The 15,652-nt window shown below is 34.3% G+C and overlaps 1 protein-coding gene across 8 annotated transcripts in view; it reads right to left on the bottom strand.

Annotated features, from left to right (window-relative positions):
- The window catches only part of LOC123227490 (probable LRR receptor-like serine/threonine-protein kinase At1g56130), a 191,347-nt gene that overhangs the window by 115,622 nt on the left and 60,073 nt on the right, over positions 1 to 15,652 (bottom strand). For 2 of the 8 annotated variants that reach the window (XM_044652353.1, XM_044652352.1), the window contains exon 1: positions 4,593 to 4,983. The exons of 2 other annotated variants lie outside the window; for them this stretch is intronic. In XM_044652353.1, the coding sequence (XP_044508288.1) occupies positions 4,593 to 4,648 (56 nt within the window). In that variant the 5' untranslated portion in view covers positions 4,649 to 4,983. Of the gene's footprint in view, positions 1 to 4,592; positions 4,987 to 5,549; positions 5,599 to 15,652 lie in introns of those variants that run through there. 4 more of the 8 variants (XM_044652343.1, XM_044652351.1, XM_044652348.1 and 1 more) reach the window with 4 other exon arrangements.

The following is a 15,652-nucleotide window of genomic DNA, read 5'->3' as shown; positions in this document are numbered from 1 at the left end:
GGGCTGTGTGGTTGAAGGCTCAAAAAAATTAATAATTCCTTGAACTGTGTTTTTTCTAAAAATTCATGGCTTCAACATCTTCTTCTTCCATGTCACCTTCAGTTTATAATGGAGAAAACTACCATATCTGGGCTATTAAGATGAAAGCTTACTTGAGAGGTGTTGGCCTGTGGCAATATGTTGAGGAGGAAAGGGAACCACCTCTTTTAGGACCGAACCCTACTCTGAATCAGTTGAGGATGCATGAGGATGAAGTGGCCAAAGCACCCAGAGCTTTGTCTGTGATACACCAAGCTGTTACAAATGTTGTCTTCTCCAAGATTGTGGCCTGTGAGACAGCTAAACAAGCTTGGGATAGGTTAAAGGAATACTTCATGGGAAGTGAACGTTCAAAACAGATGTTAGTTTTGAACTTAAGAAGAGAATTCAAAGTGTTGAAGATGAAGGAGACAGAGACTATTCAAGAGTATGCTGATAGAGCAATGAAAATTGTCAACCAAATTAGATTGTTTGGAGAGACTTTAACTGATCAAAGGATAGTTGAGAAAATACTTGTTAGTATTCCTGAGAGATATGAGTCAAAAATATCCTCACTTGAGGATACAAAAAATTTTTCTGAGCTCAATACATCAGAAGTAATCAATGCTCTAAAAGCTTAGGACCAAAGAAGAGCACTTAGACAAGAGGAGTCAGTCGAAGGAGCTTTTAATGCTAAGCTGTATGAGAAGAAATCTGGATATAATTCCAGTAAGAAAAATTACTTTGAGAAAGGAGGAGATAAGGGTAAACACAGCAGCGAAGTTTCAAAAAGTAGAGAGAAAAAGGGAAAATACAACCCTTGTCCTCATTGCAAAAAAAAAAGGGCATTTTCCAAATCAGTGTTGGTTTCGGCCAAATGTAAAATACAGATTATGTGGACAGTTTGGTCATATTGATCGTGTGTGCAAAAACAAAGCTAGAAATCATCTAGTGCAACATGCTCAAAATGTAGAAAAGTAGGATACTGAAAGAGAGAACCTGTTTGTTACCTCTAGTTATGCAAAACAAGATGACAAGTTAGTATGGTTGATAGATAGTGGATGTTCGAACCATATGACCTTTAATGCATCAATTTTGCAGGACTTGGATACTTTCTATTCATCTAAAGTGAAGATTGGTAAAGGAGAATTGTTGGAAGTTAAAGGAAAAGGTGTTGTTTATATTCCAACTCAAACAAGTTCCTGGAATAAATCATAACTTGCTGAGTGTTGCTCAAATGGTTGATAAGGGTTATTCTTTGCATTTTGCAAACAAATCATGCTCAATTAAAGATCAAGCAGGAAATGAATTGATGATAGTTGAAATGCATAATAAAAATTTTGAAATAAGTTGGATGCAATTGTGTGACAATGTTTTACATCATGTTGAGTTTAATTCATAATTATGGCACAAAAGATTTGGCCATTTCAGTTACTCAACTTTGAAACAAATGCATGCCAAGCAAATAGTTTTAAATATGCCAACAGTTGATAAGGTTGAAGATATGTGTGAAACTTGTCAGTTGGGTAAACAAGTTAGATCTCCTTTTGCAAGCAGCAACTTTAGAGCTTCTGAAAGACTGAATTTAGTGCACTCAGATGTGTGTGGACCTATAAGCATTCCTTCCTTAAATGGAAGCAAATACTTCTTGCTATTTGTTGATGACTATTCAAGGTTCTGCTGGATTTATTTTATGAAACAAAAGACTGAAGTTCTAAATTTGTTTAAGAAATTTAAAGCTGAAGTGGAGAATCAATCCAGTTTCAAGTTGAAAATATTAAAAACTAACAATGGAGGTGAGTATTCCTCTAAAGAGTTTGCTGATTTCTGTTGTGCTGAAGGAGTGGTGCATCAGTTCACTACCCCTTATACTCCACAGCGGAATGGAGTTTTTGAGAGAAAGAACAGATCCATCTTGGAAATGGCCAGATGTCTCACGTTTGAGAAAAAACTCCATAAGGAGTTTTGGGCTGAAGCTTCAAACACATCAGTATATTTGTTAAATCTACTTCCTACCAAGGCTTTAAATTATAGAACTCCTCATGAGTTATGGTATGGAAACAAACCAGAGGTGGATCACTTGAAGGTGTTTGGTTGTCTATGTTATGTGCATGTACCAAAGGAAAAAAGAACAAAACTAGATGAAAAGGCTGAAGTAGGAATTTTTATTGGTTACAATAGCCTTACTAAAGGATTTCGAATTTATAATCCTAAAACAAAAAAGGTTGTGATAAGCAGAGATGTAAAATTCAGTGAGCTTGCAGTTTGGAATTGGGAAGCTGATGAAGAAACATAACAACCTTCTGGAATTAGACCCAACCTTGATAAAAGGTCTGAAGATGAATCTTATTCCAGTAATGATGAGAATGTTCCTACAACTAAAATGAGATCTCTCGAAGACGTTTACAATAGGTGTAATATGTCACTAGTTGAACCAAGCTCTTATGAAGAAGCTATCCAAAGTGATGAGTGGAAGACTGCTATGGATGGTGAACTTCAAATGATAAATAAAAGCTCAACTTGGACTTTGGTAGAAAGGCCTCAAGATTACAAAGTGCTTGGAGTAAAGTGGATTTACAAGATCAAGTACAATCCAGATGGGTCAATTAATAAGCACAAGGCCAAATTAGTGGTGAAGGGATATCAACAACAATTTGGAATTGATTTCACTGATACGTTCACTCCAGTGGCAAGGTATGACACCATTAGACTTTTGATTGCTTTGGCTGTTAATTTAGATTGAAAAATTTACAACCTTGATGTAAAATCGGCTTTCCTTAATGGTGTTCTTGATGAAACCATTTATGTTGAGCAACCAGTGGGCTATGTTATGAAAGGTAAAGAAGATGAAGTGTATAAATTACATAAGGCACTCTATGGCCTCAAGCAAGCTCCAAAAACTTGGTATACTCAAATTCATAATTATCTACTCAGTCAAGGTTTTTTCTGTAGCCTAAATGAATCCACTCTGTATATCAAGTATGGAAAAGGTAAAGTAAAAATGGTTGTGTCCCTGTATGTGGATGACTTGCTAGTGACAGGGGGAGACTTAAGCCTCATTTCAAAATTTAAAGACAATATGCAGTGTGAATTTGAAATGGCAGACTTAGGTGTGATGACATATTTTTTAGGAATAAAGTTTAATCAATTTGAAGATGGCATTTTTATTTCTCAAAACAAATATGCTTCTGATTTGCTTAAGAAGTTTAATATGCAGAATTGCAAGCCTATAACCATTCCTCTAGTTGCCAATGAAAAGTTTAAGGACAAGGAATCCAGTGATTTTGTAGATGTCACTAGTTACAAAAGCTTAATTGGAAGTCTTTTGTATTTATCATCCACTAGACCTGACAAAATGTTCTCTACCTCTTTGCTATCAAGATTCATGCAGTCACCTAAGTTAATTCACATGAGGGCTGCTAAAAGAGTCTTGAGATACATTAGAGGGACAACAGAGTTTGGACTGTGGTTTTCAAAATCTCAAAGCTGTGATGTTATTGGTTACTCGGACAGTGATTGGGCTGGAAGTCTATCAGATTCAAAGAGCACTTCAGGCTATTGTTTTTCACTTGGAAGTGTTGTCTTTTGCTGGAATTCAAAGAAACAAGCTGTAGTTGCCCAATCTTCAGCTGAAGCTGAATACGTAGCAACTTCATATGCCTCAAACCAAGCTATTTGGCTGAGGAAGTTACTCACTGACCTTGGACAAATGCAGAACAATGGGATTGTGCTTCATATTGACAACAATGCTGCCATAGCCATCACTCAAAATCCAGTTTACCATGGCCAAACAAAACATATCAGTGTTAAGTTTCATGCAATCAAAGAGGCTGTTAAATCTGGAGACATTAAAATTACTCACTACTCCTCCAAAGATCAAGTTGCAGATATATTCACCAAAGCCTTGCCTAAGCCACAATTTGAGTATTTAAGAACTAAGCTTGGTGTTACTACAATAACCTCAAAGGAGGAGTGTTAAATATTGAGGTTATTTTTGTCTTTTACTTATTCAAGGCAATTGAATTTTAGAATGTGTGATGATCCATAATTTTTGGTACTTTTGCTCAGTCAAGTATGGTTTGCATTTAATGTAAGCATGGCTTCCTTGTTTTTGTGATGTTACAAAGCCTAGTATTATGAATAAAAAGTAGCAGAAAAATACAGAAAAAATTCCCTCAAATCTGCCTCTGTTTTCAAGTTTTTTCTTCATTTTACAACTCTGCTCCGGCGTAACTCTCTTAATCTGTCACTTGATCATTTGTTCAGCATTTTAATACTCCTGATCTTCTCTTATTCTTATACTTGACAACAATAATGTATGCTAAATGAAAATATAGGGATAAGATAACAATCTAAAATGAAAAAAACTAACTAAAATAAAATAGTCAAATCTTAAATATATGAAGGTAAGCTTCAACAAATTTACCAGTAAGAGTATCATTTCTGAACAAAGCACTTGGGATTTGACAATTAAGTTGTTGAAAACCAAATCCCCGCAGAAAGGGAAAGAACTATTAAAGAAGACCCACATAAACAATGAGAGACACACTCATGGAATTACAATACTAACTTACATTGTCTGTAAACTTTTATATTCTTCGATGTCAGATGGCACACTAACATTGATCATGACATTTCTAAGATATCCAGAGGGAAAGGAAGTTTGATCAGCATTGAATGAATCAGCTAAGAAAGGAAATATTGCAGTACACCAAATGATAGAAAAAAAAAAAGCAGCTTACAGTGTGGAGCACTCTTATTATAGGCCAAGTTTCTCTGAAGACAGCTCAATCCAAGGACATTACTGGCAATCATAAAGACATTGTTTTGCATCACAAATATCAACACCCTATAATCTAATCCTTCGCAGAACAGAATTTCAACAACTATTTTTTCTTTTCTCCTTTTAATAAGAAAAATTAGGATCCCAGATACTAAAACTAAGATATTATGGATCCCTAAGCTGGTTTCTCTCTTTAATGAACACATACAATAAAACAATGTTTGAGTTCAAGTTATTTCTTAGAATTTAATGTTCAGTGGTCTGGACAGCTCTAAAATTTAATCAAAAAATTTTAAATATCATATATGTTACTAAGAAAGATGAATATGCAAAAATTATATTTCAAATCTTGAGATGACAACATCAAGGATGAACGGAAAATTTAAAAAATGATAATAATAACTGTGACAATCGAAACATAGATAGAAATAAAATCTGAAATTTTATTGGAATAAATATGTGCTGCCATAAAGTCTGAAACTCTGTACATTCACAAACATTTATTTAAACAAATCACATCATGAGAAGTTATATTCACTGGTAAAGGCTGAATTATAATTGTAAACATGATATTCTGAATCAAACTATAGAGGAATATATGCTTTACTAAGTGCACCATTTGGCTGAATCTCCGTGAGTCCTAGAATATATATTTACAAATGAGGTCAATTTTAAGGTGAGTAGAAAACTAAGAAAATATTTTAGAAACCCAACATTCTGTGCTACCTAAAAACCAAATAATTTGTACCTGAAAAACATGAAGACAATAGATTCCTTATCAATGCTTAATACATTGAAGAACTAATTCAAGTTTTCCCTGCATACATATAAACAAAGAATAGGATCAGTTTTGTATTAGCACAAATTTTAAACCAAATGAAGAAGAAGAGATATGGATTGGTCATACGGTCATACGGTCATACCTAATTTTCAGTTGACTTGATAATCTCTTCGTCAAGTTGAATGTTTGGAATGTGAGCAATCTTGGACCAATCTTCACTGTCTCTGGTTTGCATCTTTCCCTCCGTTTAGGACAGCCTTTAATTATTAGTTCTCTCAAAGAGTTGGGATGATTCATATCCTCTGGTAGAGATGACGATTCTGGACAGCCATGAATGAATAGTTCTCCCAAAGTGTTAGTCGAACACTGAAGAAGCCATTGCGGCAATTTCACCAATTGTGGTAAATCATGAATTTGAGTCAATCGAAGAGGAGGTCCTGTGTCTTGCTTATCTGAACCTGTGCTCAAATCAAGATTAGGCCTTTCACAATCTTTCAACCAAAGTTTTTCTAATGAGTTTAAGTTTGTTACACGACGTGGTAAAGAGATTAAACTTGGACATCCAGTAATTATTAGTCTTCGAAGGGCTCTCAGGCGACCAATATCTTCACACAAATATTCTAAATTGCTGCACTTGTGAATCCATAAAAATCAAAGATATTGTTTTGCATCTCAAACACCAACACCCTGTAATCTACTCTTTGGCAGAACAGAATTTCAACAACTAATGTTTTTTGTTTTTAATCTGAAACTTTATTGGAATAAACTTAGAGTGTACTAATTGTTAATTTCCACAAAACTATTAAACGTACATACATAAAAAAAAGGCCATACATTAATGAACATTTATTTGAACAAATCACATTATGGGAGGTAATGTTTAACAGTCAACGCTGAATTATATTTGTAAACACCGAAATTCTGAATCGATCTAGAGGAAGATATGCTTTACTAACTGCACCATTTGGCTTAATCTCCCTTTGTCCTACAATACATGTTCACAATTAAGGTGAGTAGAAAATTAATAAAATATATAAAAACAAAAAACCCAAAATATATTAAATGCAATCAAATAAGATAAAGCCATGCAATTCTTGGAGGCCAATACATTGTGCGGTAGCTAAAACTTATCATAGGGATCTGTGCACAGAACCATACCATAAAGCTCTGTAACACAATCGATTACTTCACATGGAAAATATATGTAATGTATGATAGAAATAATACTAGAGATTGATGGAGTTGGAATGCCATCGCCAATAACCATGCTGATTCCCAAAAGCACAACCAATAGCAACAAAACTCGAGAATTATGATGTTTATCAAAGAACTCCTTTACTGTTAGCAAGTTGAGCTTGTTTATATTTTTTTGTTAAATAATCCAAGTCAGCAGTGTTAGTTTAAAATGTGTGATGATCTTGCTTTTAAGGTTTTTGGAAGCTTTTTACTGTATCAAGTATGGCTAACATTTATTAAAGTATGGTGTAAAAGCTTGTATCTTATCAAATATATATGTATAAAATCCTATATCAATGAGATACGAAAATTACTAGTTTTCTTCTTCCATGCTCTGTGCTCTGTGTTCTTCTGAAACAATCTGCTTCCAGTTTTTTCTTCTTCTTGATTCAGCATCTAATTCTGTCTTTTGGTTCAGCATCACAACATGGTATCAGAGCATAATTAGATCTTAAAGGGCTGTGTTGGCTGAAATTAAATTTCTTGGTAAGTTTTTTCAGAATTGATTTGCTTGATGGCTTCATCCTCTTCTTCCTTGGTTCCACCTGTATACAATGGAGAAAACTATCATATTTGGGCAGTAAAGATGAAAGCATTCCTTAGAGGAGTTGGATTGTGGCAGTATGTTGAGGAGGAAAAGCAGCCTCCTCCTTTGGGGTCGAATCCTACTCTAAATCAAATCAGACTGCATGAAGAGGAGGCAACTAAAGCTCCTAGAGCACTGTCCATTCTTCATCAAGGTGTAACAGATGCAGTATTCACAAAGATTGTTGCTTGTGAAACTGCCAAAGAGGCCTGGGACAAGCTCCAAGAGGACTCCCAGGGCAATGAAAGGTCAAGGCAGATGATGGCCTTGAATCTTAGAAGAGAGTTTGAAGTACTTAAGATGAAGGAGACTGAATCCATATAAGAATATGCTGACAGAACCATGAAGATTGTTAATCAGATTAGATTGATGGGAGAAAAGTTATCTGATGAAAGGATTGTTGAAAAAATCTTGGTGAGCATTCCGGAAAGGTATGAGGCCAAGATATCTTCTCTTGAAGACTCCAAAAATTTTTCAGAGTTAACTTTAGCTGAAGTGGTTAATGCCTTGAAAGCTCAAGACCAAAGAAGAGCTTTAAGAAGGCAAGAAGAAACCATAGAAAAAGCTTTCAGTGCTAAAACAAATGAGAAGAAGTTTAACAACAGTCCTCACAAAAAATTCTTTGGTGAAAAAAAGGAAAAATGGAAACAAGCTGGAAGTGAGAGCCAGAAATCAGGAGATAAGAAAGGAAGGTATCAGCCATGTCCTCATTGCAAAAAGAGAGGCCACTCTCCAAATTTTTGTTGGTACAGACCTAATGCTAAATGTAGGATCTGTAACCAATTTGGACATGTTGATAAAGTCTGCAAAAGTAAAGAAAGCAGCCCATTTCAGCAAAGTCAGCAAGTCCAGGAAGTGGAGAAGCAAACTGAAACAAGTGAGCAGTTGTTTGTGGTGTCCAGTTGTGACATGGCAGAAGAACATTCCACTTGGCTAATAGATAGTGGATGTTCAAACCATATGACATATGACAGCGATTTATTGGTGAAGCTTGACTGCACTTACACCTCCAAAGTGAAGATCGGAAATGGTGAGCTGCTAGATGTAAAAGGAAAAGGTGCAGTCCTCATTGAGTCTCCAACAGGCATTAAGGTGATTAATGATGTTCTTTATGTTCCTCAAATCAATCATAACTTATTAAGTGTTGCTCAAATGTTAGAGAAAGGTTATGCATTGCATTTTGAAAATAAAACATGTGTTATAGCTGATCCTGAAGGAAATAGATTAATGACTGTAAAAATGCATGATAAAAATTTCAGCATTAATTGGAGACATACTGGCTATAATGCTTATCAACTCAATGAAGTGAATTCCACTCTTTGGCACAAAAGACTTGGCCATTTTAATTACACTACATTGAGTAAGATGCATTCTCAGCATATAGTTCAAAATTTACCTGCTATGAGTGAATGTGACAAAGTTTGTGAAGTTTGTCAACTAGGAAAACAAACCAAACTTCCTTTCTCAAGCAGCACCACTAAAGCTTCTGGAAAACTTCAGCTAGTTCACTCAGACTTATGTGGCCCTATGAGCACTCCTTCTTTGAATGGAAGCAAGTATTTTCTGATCTTCATAGATGACTATTCAAGGCTGACCTGGATTTACTTTCTGAAGCAAAAATCTGAAGTTTTAAGTAATTTCAAAGTGTTCAAGGCAGAGGCTGAAAAACAATCAGATTGCATGTTGAAGGTACTTAGATCTGACAATGGATCAGAGTACACTTCCAATGAATTTAATTCCTTCTGCAAGGATGAAGGAATTTTGCACCAATTGACAACTCCTTATACTCCACAGCAAAATGGTGTTAGTGAGAGGAAAAACAGGACAATTATGGAGATGACTCGATGCTTAATGATTGAAAAGAAACTTCCTCAAATGTTCTGGGCTGAAGCTGCAAATACTTCAGTTTATTTGTTAAACATGCTGCCTATAAAAGCTTTGGATTATAAAACAGCCTTTGAAGCATGGCATGGCTTTAAGCCATCAGTTGAACATTTAAAAGTCTTTGGGTGTGTTTGCTATGTACACATACCCAAGGAAAAAAGAACTAAGTTGGATGCCAAATCTGAATCTGGAATTTTTGTTAGCTATAGCAACCTATGTAAAGGGTACAGAATATATAATCCCTTGACTGAAAAGATGATAATCAGCAGGAATGTTAAATTTGAGGAGGAGGCTTCTTGGAACTGGAAGAGTGAGAAAGAAAATTCTGCTAAGTCAGAACTTGAACCTTTGAAAACAAGAGATGAATTCTGCTCAAGTGATGAAGAAGAAATTCCAGCAACTAGATGGAGATCTTTAAATGAAGTTTACAGCAGGTGCAATGTGGCAGTTGCTGAACCTACCTGTTTTGATGATGCTATAAATCAAAAAGGGTGGAAAGCAGCCATGGAATCAGAATTGGAAATAATTAACAAGAATGCAACTTGGAGCTTGGTTGATAGACTTGAAGATCACAAAGTCATAGGAGTAAAATGGATTTATAGAACCAAGTACAATCCAAATGGTTCTATAAACAAACTCAAAGCTAGATTAGTTGTAAAAGGATATCTTCAACAACCTGGAATAGATTACTTTGATACATTTGCACCTGTGGCCAGGTATGATACAATCAGAATGCTAATTGCTTTGGCTGCAAAAATGGAATGGAAAATCTATCACCTGGACATTAAATCAGCATTCCTAAATGGGGTTCTAAATGAAGACATCTTTGTTGAACAACCTGATGGCTTTAAAATATCAGGTCAGGAAGAAAAAGTATACAAATTGCATAAGGCCCTTTATGGTCTCAAGCAAGCCCCCAAGGCTTGGTATTGCAAAATTCATTCTTATTTGCTGGATCAAGGATTTGAGTGTAGCTTGAATGAATCCACCCTATATGTGATGAAGAAAATGAATCACTTGGAGTTAGTTGTTTCATTGTATGTTGATGACATCCTAGTGACAGGAGGAGACTCAAGTTCAGTAGCCAAATTTACTGAATGCATGAAAACAGAGTTTGACATGACTGAGCTGGGTAAAATGAAATATTTTTTAGGTATGGAGGTGGATCAGAAAATAAATGGTATTTTCATTTCACAAAGAAAATATGAGCATGATCTTCTTAAAAGGTTTCACATGGAGCATTGTAAACCTGTCTCTACTCCTCTGGTGGTGAATGAAAAATTCAGAGAAGCTGACTCAGATGTGAAAACTGAAGCTGCTGTATATAGAAGCCTAATTGGTTCCTTGCTGTACCTATGCTCTACCAGGCCAGATATCATGTTTCCCACATCTTTTCTGTCAAGGTTCATGCAATCACCTGGAAAGAATCATATGTGTGCTGCTAAAAGAGTTCTCAGATACATAAAGGGAACTGAAAATTTTGGCCTCTGGTATTCAACACATGAAAGCAGAAATTTGTTGGGATACTCAGACAGTGACTGGGCTGGAAGCTTGGAAGACTTTAAGAGTACTTCAGGCTATTGTTTTTCTTTTGGAAGTGCTGTGTTTTGTTGGAATTCAAAGAAACAAGATGTTATTGCTCAATCTTCTGCTGAGGCAGAATATGTAGCAGCTTGCAGTGCAACAAACCAAGCCAAATGGTTGATGAAATTATTTACTGATTTAAATCAAGATCAGCAAGAATGTGTCACCATTTATGTAGACAGCAAGGCAGCCCTTGCTATCACAAAAAATCCAGTTCTTCATGGAAGAACAAAGCACATCAATGTCAAATATCATGCAATCCGAGAGGCTGTGAGACTTGGAGAAATAACTTTGATGCATTGCAGCTCTAAAGAACAATTAGCTGATATCATGACTAAAGCACTTCCTAAAGCTCAATTTGAGTTACTTAGGATGAGACTTGGACTTGTTCCAAACAGCTCAAAGGAGGAGTGTTAGCAAGTTGAGCTTGTTTATATTTTTTTGTTAAATAATCCAAGTCAGCAGTGTTAGTTTAAAATGTGTGATGATCCTGCTTTTAAGGTTTTTGGAAGCTTTTTACTGTATCAAGTATGGCTAACATTTATTAAAGTATGGTGTAAAAGCTTGTATCTTATCAAATATATATGTATAAAAATCCTATATCAATGAGATACGAAAATTACTAGTTTTCTTCTTCCATGCTCTGTGCTCTGTGTTCTTCTGAAACAATCTGCTTCCAGTTTTTTCTTCTTCTTGATTCAGTATCTAATTCTGTCTTTTGGTTCAGCATCACAACATTTACAAGCAAACTGTCACTCATCCCTTTGAGAGGTGTTTCAGAAGTGTAAGGAGAATACTCATCCGCTGTTGCATGAGGAGCACTTGAAAGCCCCAGCTTTGCATGCCGACAAAGCAAAGAATACAAGGCAAAAGTTCCACCTGCGGGAACGAGGCCCCTTCAGGAATCCAATAACACGCAGACATATATATATATAAATAAATAAACTGAGAAACATGCAGGTCTTTTGGGAGCACCTTCACCATTATCATCTGCTCCTGAGACAGTTATAATGTACTTGCAGAGAAGGATTAGAGTCAAAGTCCAGAAAACCAAAGAAAGTACCCGGAGAATTACATTGTCTTCCTCATGAAGCCTCAACTTTCCCGAAAATGCGCTCTGGTAAGAGAACCTCCTGTAACACAAAACATTCAAGGGATGGTGAGTGACTGCAAACAATTAGACCAATGAAGGGGATTTTGGGTTAGACTCGATCCTTAAGTTTGAAGTTTAACCGTTAGATCAAATCTATGGGTCAAATTCGTGACTTGAAATCGTGATTTATTAATAAAATGATATCATTATATTCAATAATGATTAAAACAATATCATTTTAGCAATTGTGTGATATAACTTGAATTAAATTGCGAGTCAAGCTTGAATCAAATAAGTTGAACTCTTTTAAACTAGAGTTTGACTTGGTTTATTAGAAATGAGCCAACCCTTCGGAATTAAGTTTAATTCAAATTTGAACTAAATAAATTTAAACTAAATTAAACCAAATTAAGTCAATTTTCAAGACTAAGCCAATATGGTTTTGATCGAGACCTACATATGACCATATGATGCCAACTTATTTATACTTTTAATATCCACCATTTCGACATGAGAAGTTTAAGTACTTAAAATTAGAGTAAATTATATGCAAACAATTTAGAGAACAATATAATATTTTTAAAATGGTTGGGCTGATGCAAACAATATAGAGGACAATAAAAATCTCTTTATATATAATAAATTTATAAAGGATAAAATAAATCATTTGAATATTGAACATAGAATATTAAAAAATTAACAATAATTTATATTTTTTTCATACAAAAATTGTTTCTATAATAAAATAAATTAATTAAAAGAAATGGTAATGGCTTATGATATAATTGGATTTAGGCTGTTCATAATTATCTGTTAATCAAATCAAATTGATATTTAAATAAAAAGTTGAAACAAAAATTAGGTCGTTTGAAAAATTCATTCGAATACTGATTAAAAAATATAACAAAATCAATTTTTCAATTTGGTCATCAATTTGTTTATTTATAGAAACAAGTTAACTGAACTGAACTTATTTTTAAAAATTGAAAAAAAAATAATATAACGAACCAATTTAAAAGAATTTGAACAAAAATATAATAGAGTTGTGTTACCCTCTAAAATTTGATTAAAAATAGTTAACTAATATATTTAGTTCAATTTAAAAAATTGTGAATCTCTAAAATGGTTTAATTTTGTTTTATAATTTTCCTCCTAACCAAGTATTTGGTTCGATTAAAAATGATGTTTAACTGATTCAATTGACTGATTTTGAACACCCCTATATATATTGTCCTCTTAGGCTAGTGAACTAAGGTTATGGGATTCACATATTATATTGGCCAAAAGACTATTTCCCATCCAAGATTTGTTAAAATGACAAATTTTTATCCGTTAAGTTTGAAAAATCAAATACCTACTTATCATCCATTGATGTTAGTGTATTCTATTAGTTTTCAAAGTAAATTACTATTTGCCATTTTATAATGTAATGACAAAAGTACCCCCATATAAAAAATGAAATTTAATGAACAAAAAATGAAAGTACCCCCATATAAAAAATGAAATTCCAAGTTTACTTTATATAAAATAAAGTAATGACAAAAGTAGTTCATTTTATAGTGTAATGACAAAAGTACCCCTCATATTTATACTTAATTGAATGTATAAAATTACCCCTCATATAAAAAATGAAATTTAATGAACAACATAATTAAATACCTATGCCAATAGTCTTACCTTAACCATATATAATATTTTGATTTTCACTTTATGGAAGTTTCGAAGAAGCTTCCTCTTAGCCACTTTATTTTATCAGGTGGGATTTTTCAAAAATTGATAATATTATATATAGAGAGGCATTTCAGTTTTGATAAAAAGGGACATGAGTTCATAGTTATTTATAAGCGCAAAACACTCATAGATATTGAACTATCACGTTTTTTTTTATTTAAGGGATAAAGTGGTAGATTTCAATTAAACTAGTTCAAACTTGTTTATCAATTTAATTCAAATAAGTTTAAAACGAACTTATTTAAATCGAGTTTGAGCTTAAACTCAAATCTTAGAGTTTTACATTATCAATCTTGAGCTCCAACTTGTACTAAGGAGTATTCAGCATCGAAGTTGGAAGCAATTTGAATTGGCCAAAACAACATTATTTTCATTAATATGTATTAAAACAATATCATTTTTATCGAGTTTAGTTTAATTACAATATTAAATTGAACCCAAATTCGAGCTTGACTCAATATTATAGGCAAAACTTAAGTTGAACTCCCCTCAAACCAAACCAAATTTGAATTAATTTAAGGGAGTTCTTTGAGCTAGACTTTTTCAAGTCAACCTAAACTCAAACTTATAAGTTAGTGCCTATAGATAGTTTACTAAAATCTTGGGTTGAAATGGATTATATCTAATTTGTGGTCATAGGTAGAATATAGCAGGAAAACTAGGTTGGTTTTAGTTTTTGCATTTTCAGTAAGGAGTAAATATGATCTATGTTGTTAAATCTGGTGCTACAGGGTACTCTTTCTGATGGAAGGGTGATTGATGTGAAGCAACTTTCTCAAGGATCCCACCAGGGGAAAAATCAGTTTATTAATGAGATTTCTGCCATTAATGCAGTGCAACATCGCAATCTTCTGAAATTGTATGGATGCTGCATTGAAAGAACTAGGTGCCTCTTTCTTTATGAATATCATGAAAACAAAAGCCTTGATAAAGCATTGTTTGGTACGAGAATATTGCCATTTAATAATCAATCTTAATTTTGGAAACTTTTATCTTGTTTTTTCTTGCAAGCAATTGATGGGTGTTACATCTCGATTGCAAGAGATCTAACATATGCTTGGGAATTGAATACCTCTTAAGAGTTCTTAATGATTGTGCCCCATATCTGCAGGAAATAGGGTGTTACATCTCGATTGGCCCACCCAATTTAAAATATGCTTGGGAATTGCAAGAGATCTAACATATCTTCATAAGGAGTCAAAGCCGAAAATTGTACATCAAATGTCAAAGCAAGTAATATTTTACTTGATACAGAACCCTCTCCCGAGATATCAGATTTTAGATTGGCAAAGCCGGTTGATGATAAGAAAACTCACATCAGTACAGGAGTTGCAGGAACCATGTAAACTGCGATCATTTCTCCATTCCTTTTTTTCCTTCGTAGCTTGTTTTGGAATGTGCTGAAGAGTGTAAGATGTTGTAATTTATATATGATTTTCTAAATTTAAAACGTTGCCTAGGCATGGGCACATTGTATATGCCTGCTTTCTTTTTCATTTTGATACAATCACTTATCAAGATAGACTTTTCGATTCTAACTTTAGAAACACTTATTATCTTGCAGTGGGTGTCTGGCAATGGAGTATGCAATGCGTGGACACCTGACAGAAAGGGCTGATATATTTAATATTGGTGTCGTTACTCCGAAGATTATCAGTGGAAGAGCAAACTCTGATACTAGCTTAGATAGGGAAAACTTAGGGGCTGCAATTGCAGTTACTTGAAAGCCTGTATTTTGATCAAGTGGGTTAAATTGTCCATCACATAACAAACCAGCACCACCAATATCCGATGCAAACCCAAGAAATTTAAGCCCAAAACCACAACATGAATCACAATCTCAGCACTACACAAACAAACCAGCAACACTAATATCTGATGCAAACCCAGCAAATTTAAGCCCAAAACCATAGCATGAATCACAATCTCAGCACTACACAAGCCACATAATGCAGA

This window comes from Mangifera indica, chromosome 10 (genome assembly GCF_011075055.1).
Source record: "Mangifera indica cultivar Alphonso chromosome 10, CATAS_Mindica_2.1, whole genome shotgun sequence".
Classification (NCBI taxonomy): Eukaryota; Viridiplantae; Streptophyta; class Magnoliopsida; order Sapindales; family Anacardiaceae; genus Mangifera; species Mangifera indica.
Note: the sequence above shows the minus strand (reverse complement) of the source record. Positions and strands in the feature narration are given on the sequence as shown.